We start from the raw sequence: 20,655 nt of genomic DNA on the forward strand, positions 1-20,655 counted from the left end.
CAAATTAAATTATAAAAAAATTTATTTTAATATATATATATATATATTATAATAATTGTGGTGTAGTTGGAGCAGCTATTTTATAATTGTTACAATAATATTAAAAAAATATTTTTGATATGAAAAATATAATAAAGTGTTTTTTTAACTTTTTAAAAGCACGTAATGCTCTTTTAATATTTAAAAAATTAAGGACACCTATTATTAAAAATGAGTTTTATATTTTTCTTTAATTTTGTTTTGATACAATAAGTTAAATGACTACTTAATTTTTGAAAATTATATTAAAGGTTCTAAATAATTATAAAGTGTAGATAATTTTTTTAGAATTTTCTTTCTTTTTTAAGTTTCTCTTAAAGAGCAGGAGTAGAGAGGTAATTAAATATATAACATATTTTAGAAATTATTTAGTTTTTATAAATGATATACTATTAAACTTTTCTCAATTGTTGATCGAAATTTGCATTTACTGTCATTTGATTTAAATTGAATAATTAACAAAGATACAAGTCAACAAAAAGCATCCAAAGTCAAGTTTAAATTAACCCTATTTGATATAAAACTGTTGCATAAGCTTAATTTGGCGTTCCAAAAGCGACGGGATTACGGGAAAGATAAGTGTTCAGTTCACCCCTTCTTCCAAACCAACACGCATCGCCAACGCCGATCGGGAGAGAAACAGCAGCGGCTAGTCGAATCGGAGAAAGATGACGCTAAAGCTCTACGTCGATCGCATGTCACAGCCATCGCGGGCGATTTTAATATTTTGCAAGTAACAATCCCTGCTCATCATCACTTTTTTTTTTTTTGACATCTTTAATTCGGAAGAGATATCGTTGTCTTTGATCTCGAAATAAGAAAACTTCTGTCTTAATTTCTGAGATAATGGGGCGCTTGTTGCCAGGGTCAACGCGCTCCCATTCGAGGAGGTCAGAATTGATATCTCAAAGCGCCATCATAGATCGCCTGCATTCAAGGGTATCCTTTTATTTACGTTTGCTTTTCTCCGCTTGAATATCGTTGAGTGGCTATTTCTTTATTGTTATTTATTTTTCAGCCGTTTCAGTATATGGAATTGCCAACTCTATATAAAATGATTAACTAAAATGATGTTCTATACCCGATTTTGGTTTTGAACATGGCACAGAAAGATTAGTTGTATTGCATGCAAGAAACTGCCTATCTTAATAACAATTCTAGTGGGATGGCATAGTTCATTGTTGTGTTGAAGTTACATTATTCTATGGTTCATGGTGTTGGATTGTGTTCTGGTGTGCTGATGTGGTAGAGTGATGAATAGCAATTTCTGTGATGTTAGTGATCTACAAGACAAATATATGCAACAGAAAATAAAGAACACAATAAATACGTGCAAACTAGAATACGTTGTGATTTACCGTGGTTCGACAACTCACAAGCATTTATTCCATGACCTATGATCCGTCAAGTGGATCACTCCCATGAACCTCTATATTTTTTCTTTCTCGGCAACACTTGAGGTGGAGAAACCTCTTACGGATCAACAATTATAATGTATAAAAACTAAGGAAAAAGAAATACAATGGAGCTCTCAATGTGGCAGACTAATAGCACTATTCTCACTTGATTGATTTTTCTTCTCACAGCCCATCTAGCTCCTTTTATAACCTTCTTTAATCTTGTCGTTTCGCTGATGTAACAACTATTAGTCGATTGTTCGTCAACCATTAGTCGACTGATAGACAATATCTTATTCGAATTCTGTCGTTGAAGCTTCTGTCTTCAGTTGTGTTTGAATCAGTTGTTGTAGCATCAGCCAACTGAAGCTACCATCAGTTGATTGATCAATGTTGAGTTGATTGACCTTATGGTCTTGGCCAAAGAAACCTTAGTCGACTTGGCTAGTCGATTGCAAACCTTCTATTTGTTTGCCAAAGGTCTAAAACATCAATCGACGGATTACTCCATAATACTCTAAATGAACCTAACTTGGGGTATTGAATCACCGGTCAACTAATATCCATTTATGAGTCTACTAGGCAACCATAAACCCCAAAATACTTGGGGTATTTGACTCTTTTGGCCACCGGTCAACTAATTCACAACCATAATTTGGGGTGTGGTTTTCTCAATCACTAGTCGATTAGATCCCAATAGTAGTCAACTAATTCCTTTGACTTTAACCACATGTATAGTCGAGTCTGCCTAACTTGCTATCAATCCTCGTCCCTTGTACATAGGTTACTCCACTTACATCTTTAATGAAGTTTCTCCAAGCCTTGAGGTCTTGCCCCATTAAATTGCATCTCTCGGATGCTCCGAGTCTTCTACTCCTCATTTTATTCTTCACGTCTTTGCTTATGTAGTTCACCTCCTCGACTTGCGATGCTTCAATACTCCTCATCCTACGATTCTTCGGATGCTCGCTCCATCCTTCTCTGATCTCCATGGATCTTGGTCTGCGGTACCTCAAATGCTTGTGTTTTGCTTCTCTGATCACTACGGACCTTGAGCCATCGAGCTAACAAACACCTTGCCTGCACTTAGTCAACTTGTATACATAGTGTGTTGGGTTGCAAAGGTGCAAACATAGTCCTACATCTATAACACATGGAAAAGATCATGGGTTTAAAAGGATGGAAGATATCTCCATTGGCATGAGACCTTTTGGAGAGAGCCCAAGAATAAAGCCATGAGGGCTTAGGCCCAAAGTGGACAATATCATGCCATTGTGGAGATATTTTGATTCCATCGGTTCTAACAATTGGTATCAGAGCGAGGTCGCTCTTCACCGGACTAACCGCCGGATGAGCCATGATCCGGATCTAACCATGTGGGTTGAACCTTAAAACAAAGGAAGTGGGGGCTCCTGTGTTTGAATCAAGAAGGACCAGACACCGGGCAGGAAGTCCTAGTAGGTCGGGTAGACCGAGGGGCAAGAAGTCCTGGTTGCGGCTGGGCAGGAAGTCCTAGTAGGTCGAGTAGACCGAGGGGCATAAAGTCCTGGTTGCGGCTGGGCAAGAAGTCCTAGTAGGTCAGGGTGGACCGAGGGGCAGGAAGTCCTGGTTGCGGCTGGGTAGGAAGTCCTAGTAGATCGAGTGGACCGAGGGGCAGGAAGTCCTGGTTGCGACTGGGCAGGAAGTCCTGGTTGCGGCTGGGCAGGAAGTCTTGGTGGGTCGAGGATTCAGACATCAAATGGAGGTTTTCCGTTTGAGGGGGTCTGTGGTCCTTTGTTTGAGGGGGGGGGGATTATTGGGTTGCAAAGGTGCAAACATAGTCCCACATCTATAACACATGGAAAAGATCATGGGTTTAAAAGGATGGAAGATATCTCCATTGACATGAGGCCTTTTGGGGAGAGCCCAAAAGCAAAGCCATGAGGGCTTAGGTCCAAAGTGGACAATATCATGTCATTGTGGAGATGCAGACATCCTTGGGGACCCTACATAGTGGATCTTGTGTAACTTAACATACAAAGATATAATAACCAACCTAATTTAAACCTTTGCTCAACTCATCAAAACACTTAATTGCCTAATTGCAAAGGGGGAGAGAGTTCCAACACATGGTAACATATTACTCCTGAGAATGTCAGGATGATAATATAACATCATCATGCTTGTTGAACATTTACTTTCCCTCAAGTAATTGACCATCTATAATAGTGGCACAATTGTTGTGATATAGAGGATGCAATGTTGAATCTTGGTTGGTGAGGATGGAGACGAGTAATTCGTCAAGGTAAAACTTCATTGTTTTCAAGAAAAAAAAGTGAAAAAGAACAATTGGGGATCATAAAAAGGAAAACTATTTTGGACATTTCTCCTGCTCCCTTAAACCTTTAAAAACCCAATAGTCTCCTCTTAACCTAGGCATAGATTGGACATTTTCTTAGACTAGTAAAACCAACATCTCAGTTAAAATGGGGGAAGTAGATAGATACTTCAAATTATATGCATCATTGTCATGTTGTATTTTCATAAGATGCATTAGAAGTTCATTACTAAAGTAAGATTGCTATTTATAGTTTATAGTTGTGAAGCCTTTGAACTATTAATTGTTGGCTGACTTGGTAACTTTACAACTTTGGCAACTTGTTACTTCATCACCTATGATTTATGTAAAATAATAAGACAATGGATTTCTCTCTCTGTCTATTACAAGATATAAGCTACTATTTATACATGAATATAGGGACCTATTCTAGGAGAATTATTCTAAAAAAGAAAAAACAGAATTTTTATCCTTAATAGAATATTTTAACAATTCCTAAATATTCTAACACTCCCCCTCAAGCTGGAAGATATAAATTATATGTACCCAGCTTGTTACATATGTAGTCAATTCGAGGATGTCCTTTGTCTTCATACAAAAGGTCCTTTCTTGGAGCACCTCTGATATATCGGATAATGCTTGTTACAGCATCTCAATGTTTCTTGCATGGAGAGTTGACTTACTACACTTACTGTAAATGAGATACCCGGACGAGTAACAGTAAGGTAGCTTAGTCTCTCTGCTAATCGCCTGTATCGTTCAGGATCTGAAAGAGACTTCCTCTGATTTGGCATGAGCTTGACATTCGGAGAGCTGGAACTTGCTAGCTTGTTGCCGTTACTGGAAGAGGGCAGCGGAGAAGAGAGGCGCACGACCACAGGAAGAGTGGCGTCGTGAGGAAGAAACAGGAGCGCGCGACCACGGGAAGAGTGGCGTCGCGAGGAAGAAACAAAAGCTCGCGACCACGGGAAAAGTGGAGTTGCGAGGAAGAAACAGGAGTGCGTGACCACGGGAAGAGTGGCGTCGCGAGGAAGAAACAAGAGCGCATGACCACGGGAAGAGTGGCATCGCAAGGAAGAAACAAGAGCGCACGACCACGGGAAGAGTGACATCACGAGGAAGAAACAGAAGCGCGCGACCACGGGAAGAGTGGCGTCGCATGGAAGAAATAGAAGCGCGTGATCACAGGAAGAGTGGTGTCGCGAGGAAACATGCTGCTCGTCGCATCGTGGAAGACGCACGACGAGGAAGCCACCGTGATTGCTGCGTCGCGACGAGGAAAACGCGCGACGAGGAAGACGGCTGACAGAAACGCACGCGAGGAAAATGCGTGGCGAACAAAGAGAGAAGGAAGTCGTTGCAATTGCTTCGTCGCGACGAGGAAAACGCGCGACAAGGAAGGCGGCTGACAGAAACGCACGCGAGGAAAACGCGTGGCGAACAGAGAGAGAGAGAAGGAAAAAGATTGGTTTGGGCGGATAACCCTAAACCTAAGGAGGGAGGAAAACCCAAACCAAAACACGAGCACACGCGAGGAAAACGCGTGGCGAACAGAGAGAGAGAGAAGGAAGAGGATTGATTCGGGCAGATAACCCTAAACCTAAGAAGGGAGGAAAACTCAAACCTAAACACGAGCACACGCGAGGAAAACGCGTGGCGAACAGAGAGAGAGAGAAGGAAGAAAAATTGTTGCTGCTGTGTTGCTGGAAAAGCAGAAGGTGCTGGAATGGCGTCGCGATTGCTCTCTGTTCGCGGTGGACGTCGCGAACAGGGATGGAGAGACGCGGGAGGCTGCCTTCTTGGGTAGTGCGGCGTCGAGGAGGAGGGACTCGATGGCCTCGGGGCCGTGGTTCTCCTTACAAGGGTCGAGATCCTCCGGACCGGAAGCGTTCGTCGAAACCTCCCGGAGAGGCGAAGGAGGAGCAGGAGCTGACGAGATCTTGGCAGCGGAACCACCGTCCTCGAAGACGGCGTTGTCCCAAATCTGAAGGCTCATCTTCTTCTGAAGAGTTGCAGCAAGCTTCATGATCGAACGGGGAGAAGTTTGAGTAAGCGACAGGGAGCTTGCTACGACATCCAACTCATCCAATTCAGATCCTTGGCTTCTCTTATTTGCCGGCATCGCCTCCATCTCCCGATCCATCCTCTTCAAAGCGAGCGTACACGGATCCATGAACTTGGCCGGCACGATCCTCCCGCGCGGCCGCCCCCGCGCGTCCCGATCCGCCTTCTTGGCCCGGAGCGCCTACAGCCTCGAACTCAGCCGTGCGATCATCTCCTCGATCCTCACGATCTCGTCGTCCAGCGAGATCTCCTCGACCTCGGCGAAGGCAACACGGGAGGCGGCGGCGATGAAGAGAGAGAGGAGAAAGAATTAGGGTTAGGCGGCGGCGATGAAGAGAGAGAGAAGGCAGCGAAGAATCCTAGCCACTGGATCTTCTTCTTCTTTCCTCTAGCGGCCTTTGATTAGAACAGGGAGGCGCACGCGATTGGAGCGGCGAACAAAGATTCGCGAGCGCAAGGCGCGTGGCAGCGGCGAAAGAGAGAAGGAAGGGAATTGTGGCTTGGTTCGACGGATAAACCTAAACCTAAGCCAACCTTCGCTCTGATACCATGTAAAATAATAAGACAATGGATTTCTCTCTTTGTCTATTACAAGATATAAGTCCCTATTTATACATGAATATAGGGACCTATTCTAGGAGAATTATTCTAAAAAAGAAAAAACAGAATATTTATCCTTAATAGAATATTTTAATAATTCTTAAATATTCTAACAATTTACATGACAGGAGCTTATGAACCAACATTGCTTTAGTTGTTCAAATCTTTGTTCTACAGATGATGGAAAAAACGCTTACACTAAGTCATAGATCATAGTTGTGTTCAAGGCAACTAGATGACTAGATCTTGATAATAGATAAACTAACTAAAGAAACTTTACGGTTAACACAATATAATAATCTTTGACAATTCAATGTCTTGATCAAGGATGTCGGTGCTGACCCGTGTTGCTTGAAACGGACGATTTCTACTGTTCCAACATGGAACCAACACTGATACCCTACCGGCACGGATGTGTGGATGGCTACATGAGAATCCTATGCTTGCATGCCTCCTTGCATGCTTGTTTCCAACCAAACTGCGATTGTCCGGCCAAATCACAATTGGTAGCGCCACTGGGAGGAGAAATCACAAATGGAAAAAAGAGCTTTTGGGAAAAAGAATTTTGATATGTTTTCTTAATCGATAGTAGTCACATTTAGGTTCTTAGAATTGGTCAAGTTGGGGATGATCTTTTGTAGGTTCTAGATGTTTGATGTGCTAGATGATTATGGATTTCTAGTGAAGTGGAGTGAGCTACCAATGCAAGAAAGCGTGCAGTCATAGCCAACTGATATGGTCATCAAGACTTTTTCCTGTAATAAGATCTCTTCTAGCCCATGAATCCTTAATGGAAATAGAACAGTAGTAAAGGATATTGAAAAATTTAGTGATTTAGTGACTTTTGTAGCAAATAGTAAATTTAAAGAAAATTCAAATGTATAGGCAACTGTAGAAGGTGGTAAAGATGGAGGAGTAACATGACCAACACCTTGTATAGATAAGATGTGCTAGAGCAAAATGAATAGGATATGAGATGTAAGCTTAAGGCTACAGAAAATTCAAGATACTAGTAAACATATGCTCAGAAGCTCAGAATCTAGAATTCTGTTTATGACACATAAATATTTTCCTTGCAAGTGATAGAAGTACCTTATGAAGTAGAGATGACATGGATTGAGGCAGTGCATTCTGAGACTGGTCTGCCACTGGAGGAAACGTGCATATTCTATCATTAGCAAAGGGCCTATTTCTAGCAATACCATTCTTGGAAGTGCTGAATCAAAAAATATAAGAAAGTTTATGCTAGTAGAGATTAAGGACATTGAACACCACAACAGTTATGGAAGTTGCAGAAGATTGTTAGAATTGTTCAAGAAAGGATGAAAAGTAGCTAGGGAAGAGGAAATCAATTGATTTCTTCCTGCAGTGTTGGAAATACTACTAGAAAAGTATTAGTGCAACAATCCATTGGATGCTCTCATGATTGCCGAAGCGGCTGTCACAAATGGCTCAAAAAAAAAAGTGGAGCAGCATCTTGATTCTCATTGATCAAGGCAATAGATTATGCTAGGAATTGGCAAAAGTTTATTATACTGGTTGTAGTTCTCATAGCTCTGGCGCAAGGCAACAGAAGTTTTTCTTCTCTTCATTCGAATGGAAAAAATTGGATAGCGGGTGAAGATGGAATTACAGCAGAATCACAAAAAAGGACTAAAGTATAAACCCTCTTCTTGTAGTCCTTTTCTTGCGATGATCTCGCAGGGGATGTTAGGTTGGACTTATGCAAGAGATGCAGAAATGCTTAGGTACTCTTAAGAAGTGAACAATATGCTATGACACAATATGGAAAGGGGCAGACCTACAGTGACTTTAGTGGGACAAATACGATTCAAACTTGTAATCAAAGAAAAGGAATTAATGGGAAGATGATGATCCTACTTGGAACCATGGTTTAAAATCTCGACCCGTGCCAAGGTTTTGGTTCTAGATCGGAACGATACAATTTCAATACCATATCGTGCCATGCCGATATGGTTTCGGTATTTTTTATATATAAAATATATTAACATAAAATAAAAAATTTAATCAAAATATTTAAAAATAAAAATTAAATAATTAAATATATATATATATATATATATTAAATTAATGGAATAATTTTATTAGATTTTAATTAAGTCTATTTAAATTATTTCAATCATAGTTAAGGAGTTGATTAAAATTATTAACCTAAGTTATTTAATTAAACCTAACTTAAAAACCTTCGGCCTCTTGTTCTGCGACGTGTTGTCGGGCTCGCGTGACGTGTCCGCGGGGCCTCGGGGCCTCGGGGCATGCTAGTACTGGAGGCGTGTCTGCGCCAGTCCGCTGACGGAACGAAATGTTTCGCTTGTATTGGACGAAATGACACGAGTTTTAAATTATGCTTGGAACCTTTATCTGTTCATAGGTAAAATTATTAGGGTTTATCTTTAGGGTAGTCTCCTCTACCTTTTTTTATTACTTTATTGTCATTTTACATTTATACTTAAGTCCTCAATCGTCTCTTTGAGACCAAGCCTGGCATGTTTGTTCTTTTCCTTGCGCAGTGTTATGGCAGATCAGTTAATTTAGGATTGGTTGTGGGGATGGTTTTCTTCCGTTAAAGCCATAGGACTAGAGAGCCTTCTACAATGGCATTTGAGCATCTCCTCCAGTAGAACCGAGGCTTCTCCTTACCTTGATTTGGTGATGTGTTGATGAACTCTATTTGGTGTGAAAGCAACTGCCAAATTTTCTCCAGCTGCTTGCTTCTAAGCTTGAGCTGCCTTGCACATGCACTTTAATCCTTCTCCCTATGGAATGCCAACCACAGTAGTCCATGGGCTCTTGTGCCAACATGAGCCCATATTTTAAGTCCCACTATTACTGTTATTGTATCTGTCTCCATCTTCACTATGAACATTAACTTCTTATCTTTATCATGATACATTATTATGCGGGGAGGCCTTTAGCCTTCTTTTTTTACAAAAATTGTTTACAATAACCATGATTCTTTAGGAATGCTGTAAAATAAGAGTCTCAATGGTTCTCCTTAGGCTTTATGGCGTTTCAAGAGGAATCTGATCTATCGAACATCAGAATATAAAACGGCCAGTTATGTGCAATCAATTGTGCTTCAGGATTGGTTCTTTCAGAAATTGGTTGCTAGATATAGTTAAAAAAATAATTCGCTATAAATTCAGGTACTGATTGAAATAGTTGTCTGGATATTGTCTTATGCTACTGTGAATTAACTAAATGTGATCGTAAATATTACATCACCACTAGTGTCATTATCAAGTGTTAATTTCAGTCCTAACTATTTAGGCCCAGCTATTAATTCTAAATATTGCCTTTGGCAATTATCTTGAGGTTAATCAATATTATCATTTTTGTTCATCTGAAAGGTGGATTGGATACATGCTAAATTTATAAAAGATGTGAGTAGAGATTATGCACCTTCAACTTTAGCAACATTCAGTTTTGTTGCATTAAATAGCTAATATCAAATAGGGTAGTAAAGTCAGATATGCATTTCTTCATTATGCTCCTTGGAAAAGTATTCTGTTAGATGAAAATAATGACTTTATTTACTCTTGATCTATTTCATGTTTGTAAATTCTTGTTTTTGTGCTCCTGCTCACACTAACAGATTAGAAGTTCCAGCTGATTGGTAACAATCATGCATTTTGCAATTTACGCTATATTCAAAAATGTACTGACTCAGATTGTTTCTCAGAAATAAACCCCATGGGACAAGTTCCAGCAATTGTTGATGGAAGATTTAAGCTTTTTGAGAGGTAAATATTAATTCTCTTTATAAATTTATTGCAGCGTTGTTTCTTAAATATGGTGAAATATATTTTTCAGTTAGTTTTTGTTTCATCTAAGTCATTGCATGATGGGCTCCACTCCTAGCGTGTTACAGAACACTATGATAAATTTCCTAGCAGCTCAAATGAGTTCAATGTTGGCAAATCATGCTTGTTTAATAGAAGTTATGTTGGATTGATCAAAATAATCATTTATTTCTACTAAATAATTAGGAAATATATAAGGGGTTTGATCCATTAAAACTAGGGGTATCCATCTTAACTTAAATTGACATCAATTATTATTTTTAAGAAAATGATTTAATTCTTCTGTAAACAATAATACAATGTTGGGCACATGTTATTTTATGGACTTATATGTGTATGAGAGCATGACTTTTAGTGTTGAGCCATGTTGGTCAATATGGACTGAATTTATCATTCCGCTCGCTGATTGACATGTGAGATAAACTTTGGCATGGTAGAACAATAAAAACATAGGTAGAGAAAGGAGGAGAAGGAGAGGAGTTCGACGGTGTCAGAAAATAAAGGAGTAGGGTGTTGGTGTACGGAGCACCACATGATCGAACTTGAATTTTGATAATGACAAATTATTCAAGTTAAGTTTGTAAAGTGAACTAATGAGCTGAACTAAATGTGCAAGTAGCATAGGGAAGTCCTAGTTGCAGCTAGGAAACTAAGACCTGGTTTGGAAGACTGGGCAAGGAAGTCCTGGCCAGGAGGACTGGCAAAGGAAGTCCTAGTCTGGAGGACTGGACAAGGAAGTTCTCGTTAGGGGGATTGAGTAAGGAAGTTTTGGTTAGGAGGACTGGGCAGGAAGACTTGGCAGATCAGAGCATCAGGCAAAAAAGTCTAAGTGGGTTTGGAGGACCGGGCGTCAGCAGTGAAAGTCCTCGGGGCCGAGGATCAAGGTTGAGTAAAAGCCCAACAGGTTTGGAAGACCGGGTTGGCAAAAGGTAAAATCTTCCGAGTGGAGTGAGCGAGAACGTGTTTCCAGGAAGGGGAACAGTGAGCGTCAGTCTGACCTAGGGTTTCATTGGAAACCTAAAGTTAAGACTAGATAGTTTGCCAAAATTTGTTTGTTTATATTTTGTTCTGGACTAACTTGTGATGCAAGAAAAGAGGGACTGAAACTGAGTTCTAGGTGCCCTTATCTCTATCTAGGCGATCGGACGGTCCAAGCGTTCGAAAGGGATTCAAGCGCTTGGACGTCATCCGATCGTGCCAATAAGGCGGATGAGGTGATAAAGTCCCAGTGGTCGGGACACCTTAGCCTCCAGACACCCGGATCGAAATAAGGCGTTGCGGAGTCAAAGTTAATCCAACAACCTCCAAGTTAGCATCCAGGCATTCAGAAGGGATATAGACTCCTGGAAGATGTCGAGTCAGCATTGGAAGCGGATCAACAGGATAACGTGAAGGTGTCTGGAAGAACTTTCAGGCATCCGGATCGGACTATATAAGTAGCTGCAAGGGGAAACCCTAGAATACAATTCATACGCTACTACGACAGCTTCCTGTCCGTGAACAACCCATCCAGTACGCCGTCGTAACGTCGAGGAGCTGCACCGACTTCTACATTTCAATTTTAACTTCCTAGTGGGTAACATTTGTATTTTTTTTTTTTTTTACTTAAGTTATATGGACAGTAAGCTCCTAACATATTTTGTAAAGCGAAAACTCCTTGTAAGAGGGGAGTTTAATAGTGGATTACCTGTTGGAAACGATCAAGGATCGTGGATCTTGAAGTAGTAGTCTGTGACTGTGAATCAAGTAAATAAAAGTGTACTTTTTAAAATTTTCCCTGCATTTATTATTTTCGTACTCTGATTTACGCAAGATTTTCTGTACAAGTGAAAAAGTGACAAAGCACTATTTACCCCCTTTAGCGCTCTAACTCGATCCTACATAGAGCGGAAGAGAAGAAAGACTGAGGGAGAGAGGGAAGATAGAGGAGAAAGAGAGGAGTATTAGAGACGAGAAGCAATGTGCGTGGATGATTGGCGGATGGGGGGATGGGGTGTGGGTGCTACAGAGGGGGGGGGGGGGGGGGGGGCGCTACTATACGAATCAGAAAGGGGAGGGGGGGGGGGCTCCTATAGGAATTAGAAAAAAAAAATAATGTGTGAGAGAGAAAAGAAAAACCTAATTTGAATTTACTTGATTATAATCATCATGTCTACATGATAAACTCCACCTAATCTTAAACAACCTTACACTCGATCACTAAAACTTAAAATAGTTGTTAATTTAACTTAATTGGTATCTAAAAAGTTTAGATAAGACAAACTTTATTGTCTAACCTCAATAAAGATTTTTTAAATATTATTTACCATCCTTTTTCTTGAACAAATATTATTTGTCATCTCACGGTTCAATTATGATTGTTTTTGCTTGTGCAGTCATGCCATATTGAGCTACCTTGCTTGTGCATTTCCAGGAATTCCTGACCACTGGTAACTTCTAATATGCCATTTAAATTCTCCTTTCTGGCCATTAAAGGGCTTGGTTTTGATTGTTGTATTGTCCTTCTGACAATTTAGTAGTGGTATCTGGTAATAAGTGTTGGGACCAAAATGTAAAAATGTAGGGAGCACATTTTAAATACTACAATATTAGGGTCCTAAGTCGACCTAATTTTAAAACTGTTCTGTTAATAATACGGGCAGGATGGGGAATGGGAACCCTAATGGAATTCTTCCCTTTGCAGTAAACATAGCTTTTATGCTGCCAGTAAGCAACTAATGCATTTATCTGAAACCCAATATGCTTTCCATATCTTTGACAAACAATGATATAGTACCATTTTTATGCCAACAGTGAAAAATGTGGCCTTCTGACAATTTAGTAGTGGTATCTGGTAATAAGTGTTGGGACCAAAATGTAAAAATGTAGGGAGCACATTTTAAATACTACAATATTAGGGTCCTAAGTCGACCTAATTTTAAAACTGTTCTGTTAATAATACGGGCAGGATGGGGAATGGGAACCCTAATGGAATTCTTCCCTTTGCAGTAAACATAGCTTTTATGCTGCCAGTAAGCAACTAATGCATTTATCTGAAACCCAATATGCTTTCCATATCTTTGACAAACAATGATATAGTACCATTTTTATGCCAACAGTGAAAAATGTGGTCTTCTCTACCTATCTGCATCTCAAGAAGGTTTTAGGAGACCAGAGAATTCAGTTTCAAGAATAGAAAAATAAGTGTGCAACTGAAAAATCTTCAGTAAAGTTGTAAGACAACTGTGTAAAAATTAATAATTAAAGAGTTTTTGCCTTCTGATTTGTGGAGAAGGAAATGCCATGGAATAGCAAAAGAATGAATCTTCTCTATATTCCGGGTTCCCCACAAAGGAATTTCTGGTGCCAAAACTATTAGCTGTTTGCTTTGGTCTTTAATTTAAAGGATCAGGGGAAAAGAGACTCTTCAGTTTATTTATTATTATTTGAAGTTGCATGCTTGGCGCATTAAAACAAATTTATTGATTCTTCAGATAAACTTTTTTTGATTATTTATGTTAAAGATTTATTCTTCTTTTGGCTTACTAGGGATTAGCTGATGGCAATCAAATCTAGAAAATAGTTTCCCATCAAATTATGTTCTTATCTTTGTCAGCTTGAGTTTCCTTATATCTTACATATGCATTTTTTTTGAAAGGTATCCTGCAGATCTCACGACCAGAGCCAAAATCCATTCCATCTTGGATTGGCATCACTCCAATCTACGCCGTGGTTCAAGTACCACATTTTTCCAGCTTACTCTGCATTCCTGATTCACAATGTGCATCTTCTTATGATTGTCTCTCAGGCATCCATGAGGATGGATAATTATTACTGAATTATGTTGAAGCATGACAGTCTGTCCATGATTAATATATAAATTATGCTAAAAATTATTGAAGATAAAATAATACTAAAAACAAATAATTTTTGTAGAATTATTAGAATCTAGAATTCTGAAACACTTGTATTTTAAGTGTTTGAATCCTGTTATGGTTTTAATACTTGATCATTTATTGCCTGGAGGTTTAGGAAGAGTTGGGCTCATGGCGTCCATTAAGATGAGAATTAATTTACATCCAAAAAAAGGAAATTAGAGGGGAGTTCCTTAAAAGAGGGGAAAAAAGATACTTCCAAGTTTCAAGTCTTAAGACCCCAATAGCAATACTTTATCTTCTGTAAATTATTAATTGTGTTTTTCCTCGTAGTTCTTAATTTTCTTTGCATGTAAATTGTACCCTAATGGAGGATTGTACCCTTAAGACTAGCACCAATATATAATTTAATTCCCATGACAGTTTTCCATATTTGTTAGTTGTACACACATCATGTAGTATAATGAGATTTCTAGTGCCTGATTCTGTATCTTGCAATACAGTGGGCTTTGTTCTTAACAGCACACTGGCGCCTGCACTTGGTCTGCCATTAAATCCACAAGCAGCAAAGGAAGCTGAGAAAGTTCTTAGTGAATCACTTTCCCATATAGAATCTGTATGGCTTAAAGGAAATGCAAAATTTCTGCTAGGGAACTTCAGGCCATCCATTGCAGATCTCAGTCTTGTCTGTGAAATTATGCAACTTGAGGTATGCCAGCTCTATTCATCACCATGCAAACTACTCATCACTTTGAATATTAGGCTTTATACTGAAGCTTTTTTCTTGTAGTTTAGTATTGTAATGATAGCACAAAAAAATTACTGTTTATAGGTTTGGTGGTATGAACTAGTTAAGTCTATTTAATGTGCCAACAAAATGAGACCAATGACTAGAAATTTGAAACCAAAGTTGCAACAGAACCACTTTAGATTTGTCTTAGTTATGTGTTATTTGAGCATCTCTATTTGGTTTGAAGTTGATTCATCTCCATTTTGCCACCAATGACCACTCAGCTGAAGTACAAGAATCATTTCAAGAATTTATCCCATTTGATTGATACTTAATTGGTTTATAATTCCTAGTCCCTTTTCTTTAGAAATATGTATGTCACTTTGTCAGTGTAACAGATGTTAGATAAAGTCTACATCTAGCAGATGTTCCATCGTTGATTTGATCTAAACCTTATGATCATGTTCCCTGATGATCACAATTTCATAAATAATAAAAAAAATTATAGAAGCATATGGCGTCATCTAGAGGGACTGAGCATGTTTCCAAAATGGAAAGAAATACTAGTGCATTGATTCAAGTTCCCATTAAGATCAAGAACATAAATCGAATAGTGGTAGTCCTTGATACTTAACACAGAAATAAGGAACCTGCCCTAAATAGCTTACTAAAATCATGAAGAACAATCAGGACTAAGCTCTCTAGACGCATGCTAATTACTTTTCCTGTTCATTTAATATTCACACAAGATCTATCCCTAAGCCCAAAATACAATTCACACAATCTTTTAAGGTAGTCTTTATATTACCACAAGTTGCAAGCTTCACTCATTGCATACTTTAATTTGTTTTGTCAAACTTTGTATTTTCTAATGACCTACAATAAATGCACCTAGTCCTCGTCTCGCTCCATGTGCCAACTTCATGCTATACTTACATAGTTCATCTTCTTCCAATCACCGTCAATGTTGTGCCTCAGTGCTTCTCGTCTTGTGGTCCCTCGGATGTTCCATTCCATCCTTCTATCTCTATTGGACCTTGAGTCACTGAGTCACAAAACTTGGTTGCGTTAAGTCAAACTTCACGAGTTTCTCCAATACCACCTTAACATTTGTCCTGCAGCCCCTCGTATACCTCATAAAACCTTCTTTGGACTTCCAAGCCATTGAGCATGTTGTCTTGGTCACACCAAGTCGCAACCACACTTGACCTCATCGAGTCACAAGCTCTGCGAGCTCAATATATGTCTTGCCATGTTTGTGCACAATTAAAACCCAATGTCAAGTCTGACCACTTTGGGCACAATTGCATTAAGAATCTCCTTTTTTATATTTTGATGCTTAGTAAGGAAAATTAACAAATGAAATAGGACCTAAAACGCTCCTCCTCCACCTAAGTTCCTCTTAAAGCCAGAAATTTTCCAAGAGAAGATGAGATTCCAATTCTCTTCACTTTTCCTGAAGGTGAGATTCCTAACTAAAACCTCGTCCCATTCCTTTTCCCCCTTCGACATAAAAAAAAATGCATCAACAATGGTAACCATCTTGAAATATTATGATCAACTCATGTTGAATGTTTCATTTCTGGACATTTTGCATAGCTCTAGTCTATCGCCTACCTAACCCCCAATTGACTAAACCCAAAGCAAGTTGTTTGGTAATGATTTAGCTTGCACTCATTCCCAAACCCATTGGCACATCTGATAACGCTTTAGTATGCTAAAACACATTCTTTAGGATCCTACTGTTATTGGTCATAATTCGGTCCACATGACACGAATAAGGTTCAAAATCTTAAACCTTGCTAGAATTTCGGAGTTGGACTAAAATGATACTTTTTTGGTATCGTAATAAGGTTCAAAATCTTAAACCTTGCTAGAGTTTTGAAGTTTGACTAAAATGATACTTTTTTAGTATCGTATTGGTGTTTCGAAATATAGTCCCGGTGGAGAATTGGAGGGGGAAGTAGAAAGGAGATGCAAAAGAATAAGAAAAGAACATCTTTAGCTTACTCGGATGTCCCATCTCAAATGATACAGTTTTAATATAGTATTGTATGAAAACAAGATACAAAAAAATGAACATTATTTTATCTTGATGTGTTTTGTAATGTATTAAGGGGTGTTAAATGATAGTATGAAACAAGGTTTAAAATATCGAGCCGTGCCGGAGTTTCGGTTCTGGACCGGAACGATACAGTTTCGGTACCGTATCGTACCGTGCCGGTATAGTTTCGGTATTTTTAAAATATAAAATATATTAATTAAAATAAAAAATTTAATCTAAATATTTAAAAATAAAAAATAAAATTTTTTTGATAATTTTATAGGTTTTAATAAAGCCTATTTAAACTATCCTAAATTATAATTTTGAACTATAGCTAGGAGTTAATTATTAAAATCCTAATTAAACCTAAAGTTTTAAACAGAAAAAAAAACAAAATCGCGCGATCGCGGCCGGCGTGGAACATCACCGGGCCCAGCGGCGTCGCCGGCCCCGGGAGGCTCCTCCGGCGGCGTCGCCGGCCCCGGGCGGCGCTTCCGGCGGCGTCGCCGAGGCCTCGCGACGCCTCCGGAGGCGTCACCGAGGCCGCGCGACGCCTCCGGAGCCGTCGTGTCTAAAATTCACCTCATCGTTGGATGCTGAAGTAGGAGCTTCCTTCAAAGATGAAGATAAACTTACGTAGAATGACACAGGTCAGAAGCGTCGGAGTTGTCCAATAAAGCCCTTCGTGTTTATGTTTCTCTTCGATTGTAGAAGTTGATGAAATGAATAGAAAGCAGGAATAGAAGAAGAGAGATACTAGGTTCAGATCCCGATATCGCCATTGCCTTTAATCCTTATATATGACTTATGTTCTGAACCATAGGGTTGGTGGGCCCTAGATGCGGGTCGCAATAATACAGACCATGAGGGATCTTGACTAATTATATTTGGGTCTACAAGGACCATGCCGAATTATGGCTTATATGCACAAGGTACATGTCTAATTATGGTCCGTACCTACAAGGACCATAACTTGGCCTATGGCTCCCCAAAGGATTAGACCCAGCATAAGGGGCATGGAGAGTCTAGGACACGTGAAGGGGAGAGTTGAATATGGAGCTCAAACACAGCCTTGAGTGGAGGGCTTTGTCGACTCGGATATTGAGTGTGTGAGAGATCTTGCAGGGGTCAAGCTATAAGGACTCGAGAGGTTGAGTTACATGAAAGAATTCAAGGTCAAGTTGCATGGGGTGCTTGGGATGTCGAGCTGTGGCCTAGTCATATACGAGACTCGAAGCGCCGAGTCATATAAGGGACTCGGAGTGCCGAGTTGTATAGGGGACTCAGTGTGCTGAGTTATTCGAGTCATATAAGGGACTCAAGAGTCTCAGTATAGAATTAGACTGAAGCTATATAGGTTGGAGTTGCCGATGTGGACTGGAGTCATGTAGGTTAGAGCTTGATGTGAAGCGGGATTACTATCTCGGGGTATCATGAGTCTCCCCTTTAAGTCAGGCTGAGGAGCAAAGATGAATGAGGCATGTGAAGTTGCTGAATTTGAGAAGTATGAAAATGCAACTGCCATGTTATAACTAATTTCTTGCCTAGCATCATGCCACCATAATATCGTCATTATAACGCCTCCCCTAATAAAATCCTGATGTAATCTCTGATGGTTGTCATATCAAATCAGTGGCAATGGTTAATCTCTTCACTAAAGTGGCCATGCCAATTGCTCTATCGGTGGTTTTGTTACACTATTGGATGCAGTGCGGGGACCTTGAGGTTGATCTCTCCTCTTGGATCAAGAGTAGATCCTGCCTGTAGTGCTTATCTTTCTCGAGGTTCTTAATCCTCGCATAGTTGTCCCATGCTATCTGATCCTCGCGGTTGCCCCACACTGTCACATAAGGGTTTTGGTAGCCTTGAGGAGTCCCTGTCATTGGATATGAGGATTTGATAGCCCTGAGGAGTCTCTGCACCATTGGATCTAATGAGGGGGATTTGTAAGGGCTAAAATTTGCATTGCTTCCCATTTGTGCATGCTATCAAATCTTTTACTTCTTTATTCTTTCTCTGTGTGGCTCCGTGTAAGTTCTTTTCTTGTCCTTTCTTTCTTCTCCTTTACATCCCCAATCTCCTTTAGATGGCGTCCTTCAATCCGGCTAGCGGACACGGTGGTAAGTCTCTGGTCATTGCTAGGGCAACGCTTGGGCCGAACAACCTTGGTTTAAATCATTGTCCACCCAACTCACCCTTGTTGACAATTGAGCGGCTATCCAAGGATTTTGAGGTTATTGTTTCAAAATCTTCTGACCACCCCCATCTACCATTGGCTAGTGCTCTAGCTTTCTTTGTGGGTCTAGTTCGACTATGGCTTTTGGCTTCTCATTCTCCAGTTCTTTCTTGAAATCTATACCTCTATCTTTTACTCTCTCTTTTATCTAAAAGGCTGAAGTATTGTACTTCACTATGTAGCTTGATTCTCAATTTCTTGGAGTGAGCCTAACTCCCACAAGGTTTAGAAAAACTTCTACTTCTTCCTTTGACCTTTCTCCCCCTTTTATTTTTTGACTTGTTAGGAGGACAATCTCCCTCGTGTCCCCCATCTATGTAGATTTAGGGAGTTTGCCTCCTTCAAAGAAGTCACCCGAGCAATCTAAGGTTATATATACATCAATTGCTATGTAGATTTAGGGAGTTTGCCTCCTTCAAAGAAGTCACCCGAGCAATCTAAGGTTATATATACATCAATTGCTATGTAGATTTAGGGAGTTTGCCTCCTTTAAACAAGTCACCTGAGCAATCTAAGGTTATATATACATTAATTGTACATAAGTTTTCTCTATGATTGGTCAAATTAATGATTTATATAATATTTGTGATTTTGACCTAAAGTAATGCATCATAATAAACATTTTAAACTAAATCATTTTTCTAACATCTTACATAATATCTACGTGCCTCAATACACAAATTATGTTACTATTGGTTCTTTGTGAGTTGTAATGAAGGTATATATCTAGTCTATATGATCATACAATTCTAGTGTAACTATTGTATTCTATAAAGCACATTTAGTAAATACATCGATAATCTTGAGATCTACATAGTCAAATATTATGTCTCCCCTTGTTATATGGTCCCTATGAGCTTTCTCTCAAGTAAGACCGGGTTCTTAGTCAAATTAATGGCACTCACATTATTACACAATGCTTGAACTTTTTTGTAATTAAATCCATAGTCTTCAAATGTATGCATCATCCACAACAATTGAGTCACACATCCTCCCATTGTCACGCTTCGCATGAGCTAGGCTTGCCATGAAGCTAGCTTTGCTCACCACGCATGAGCTTTAAATAGTGTCAGAGTAAAAACATACAAACCAAACTAAATGAAAATACATACCTTAAAAGAAAACTCCACTAATACTATGCATACATGTTAGCAAATAACTTGAAGGTCAAAAACTCCATAATGTGAGCACAAAATGTAAAGTGGGCTTAAGAGAGAAGTACATGATATCAAATAAGATATTTCATAACAAAATCCAAGAAAGAGTAACTAATCAACATGTTCATTTTCAACGGTTTTTCTTATTGTAAACTTCTCTTAAATCAACTCTTAGATGAATTCATCATTTCTCGTATTTTTTCTTTTATTTTTTACAAAAATTCCTGTTTTAATTTATCAAAAAATCCACATATAAACATACTATATAAGGGTAGACGACTTGTAATCTACCTAATAAAGAATGCATCGTATATATGGATGAACGATTTGCAATCCATCCAAAATGTAATGCATCAAAATCATATATGAATATATAAGGTGAATGACCCGTTA

General features: G+C 39.2%; 1 protein-coding gene across 1 annotated transcript; it reads left to right on the forward strand.

Moving 5' to 3' along the window:
* Positions 1–590: 590 nt before the first annotated feature.
* Positions 591–18,636, forward strand: LOC141831060 (glutathione S-transferase T1). Its single transcript, XM_074718501.1, has 7 exons — positions 591–772; positions 905–978; positions 10,121–10,181; positions 12,617–12,670; positions 13,879–13,958; positions 14,599–14,804; positions 18,580–18,636. The coding sequence occupies exons 1-7, from the start codon at positions 708–710 to the stop codon at positions 18,634–18,636; spliced, it is 597 nt and encodes a 198-aa protein (XP_074574602.1). The 5' UTR covers positions 591–707.
* Positions 18,637–20,655: the final 2,019 nt, after the last annotated feature.

This window comes from Curcuma longa, chromosome 6, assembly GCF_044706935.1.
Source record: "Curcuma longa cultivar G26 ecotype Majalengka, Jawa Barat chromosome 6, ITB_CL_G26_1.1, whole genome shotgun sequence".
Classification (NCBI taxonomy): domain Eukaryota; kingdom Viridiplantae; phylum Streptophyta; class Magnoliopsida; order Zingiberales; family Zingiberaceae; genus Curcuma; species Curcuma longa.

Excerpts from the sequence above, each read along its gene's own strand:
- LOC141831060 (XM_074718501.1), top strand. The coding sequence starts at position 708 with ATGACGCTAAAGCTCTACGTCGATCGCATGTCACAGCCATCGCGGGCG. Across the intron at positions 773-904 it reads GCGATTTTAATATTTTGCAA|GGTCAACGCGCTCCCATTCG; the intron begins GTAACAATCCCT and ends GCTTGTTGCCAG. Across the intron at positions 13,959-14,598 it reads CAATCTACGCCGTGGTTCAA|TGGGCTTTGTTCTTAACAGC; the intron begins GTACCACATTTT and ends CTTGCAATACAG.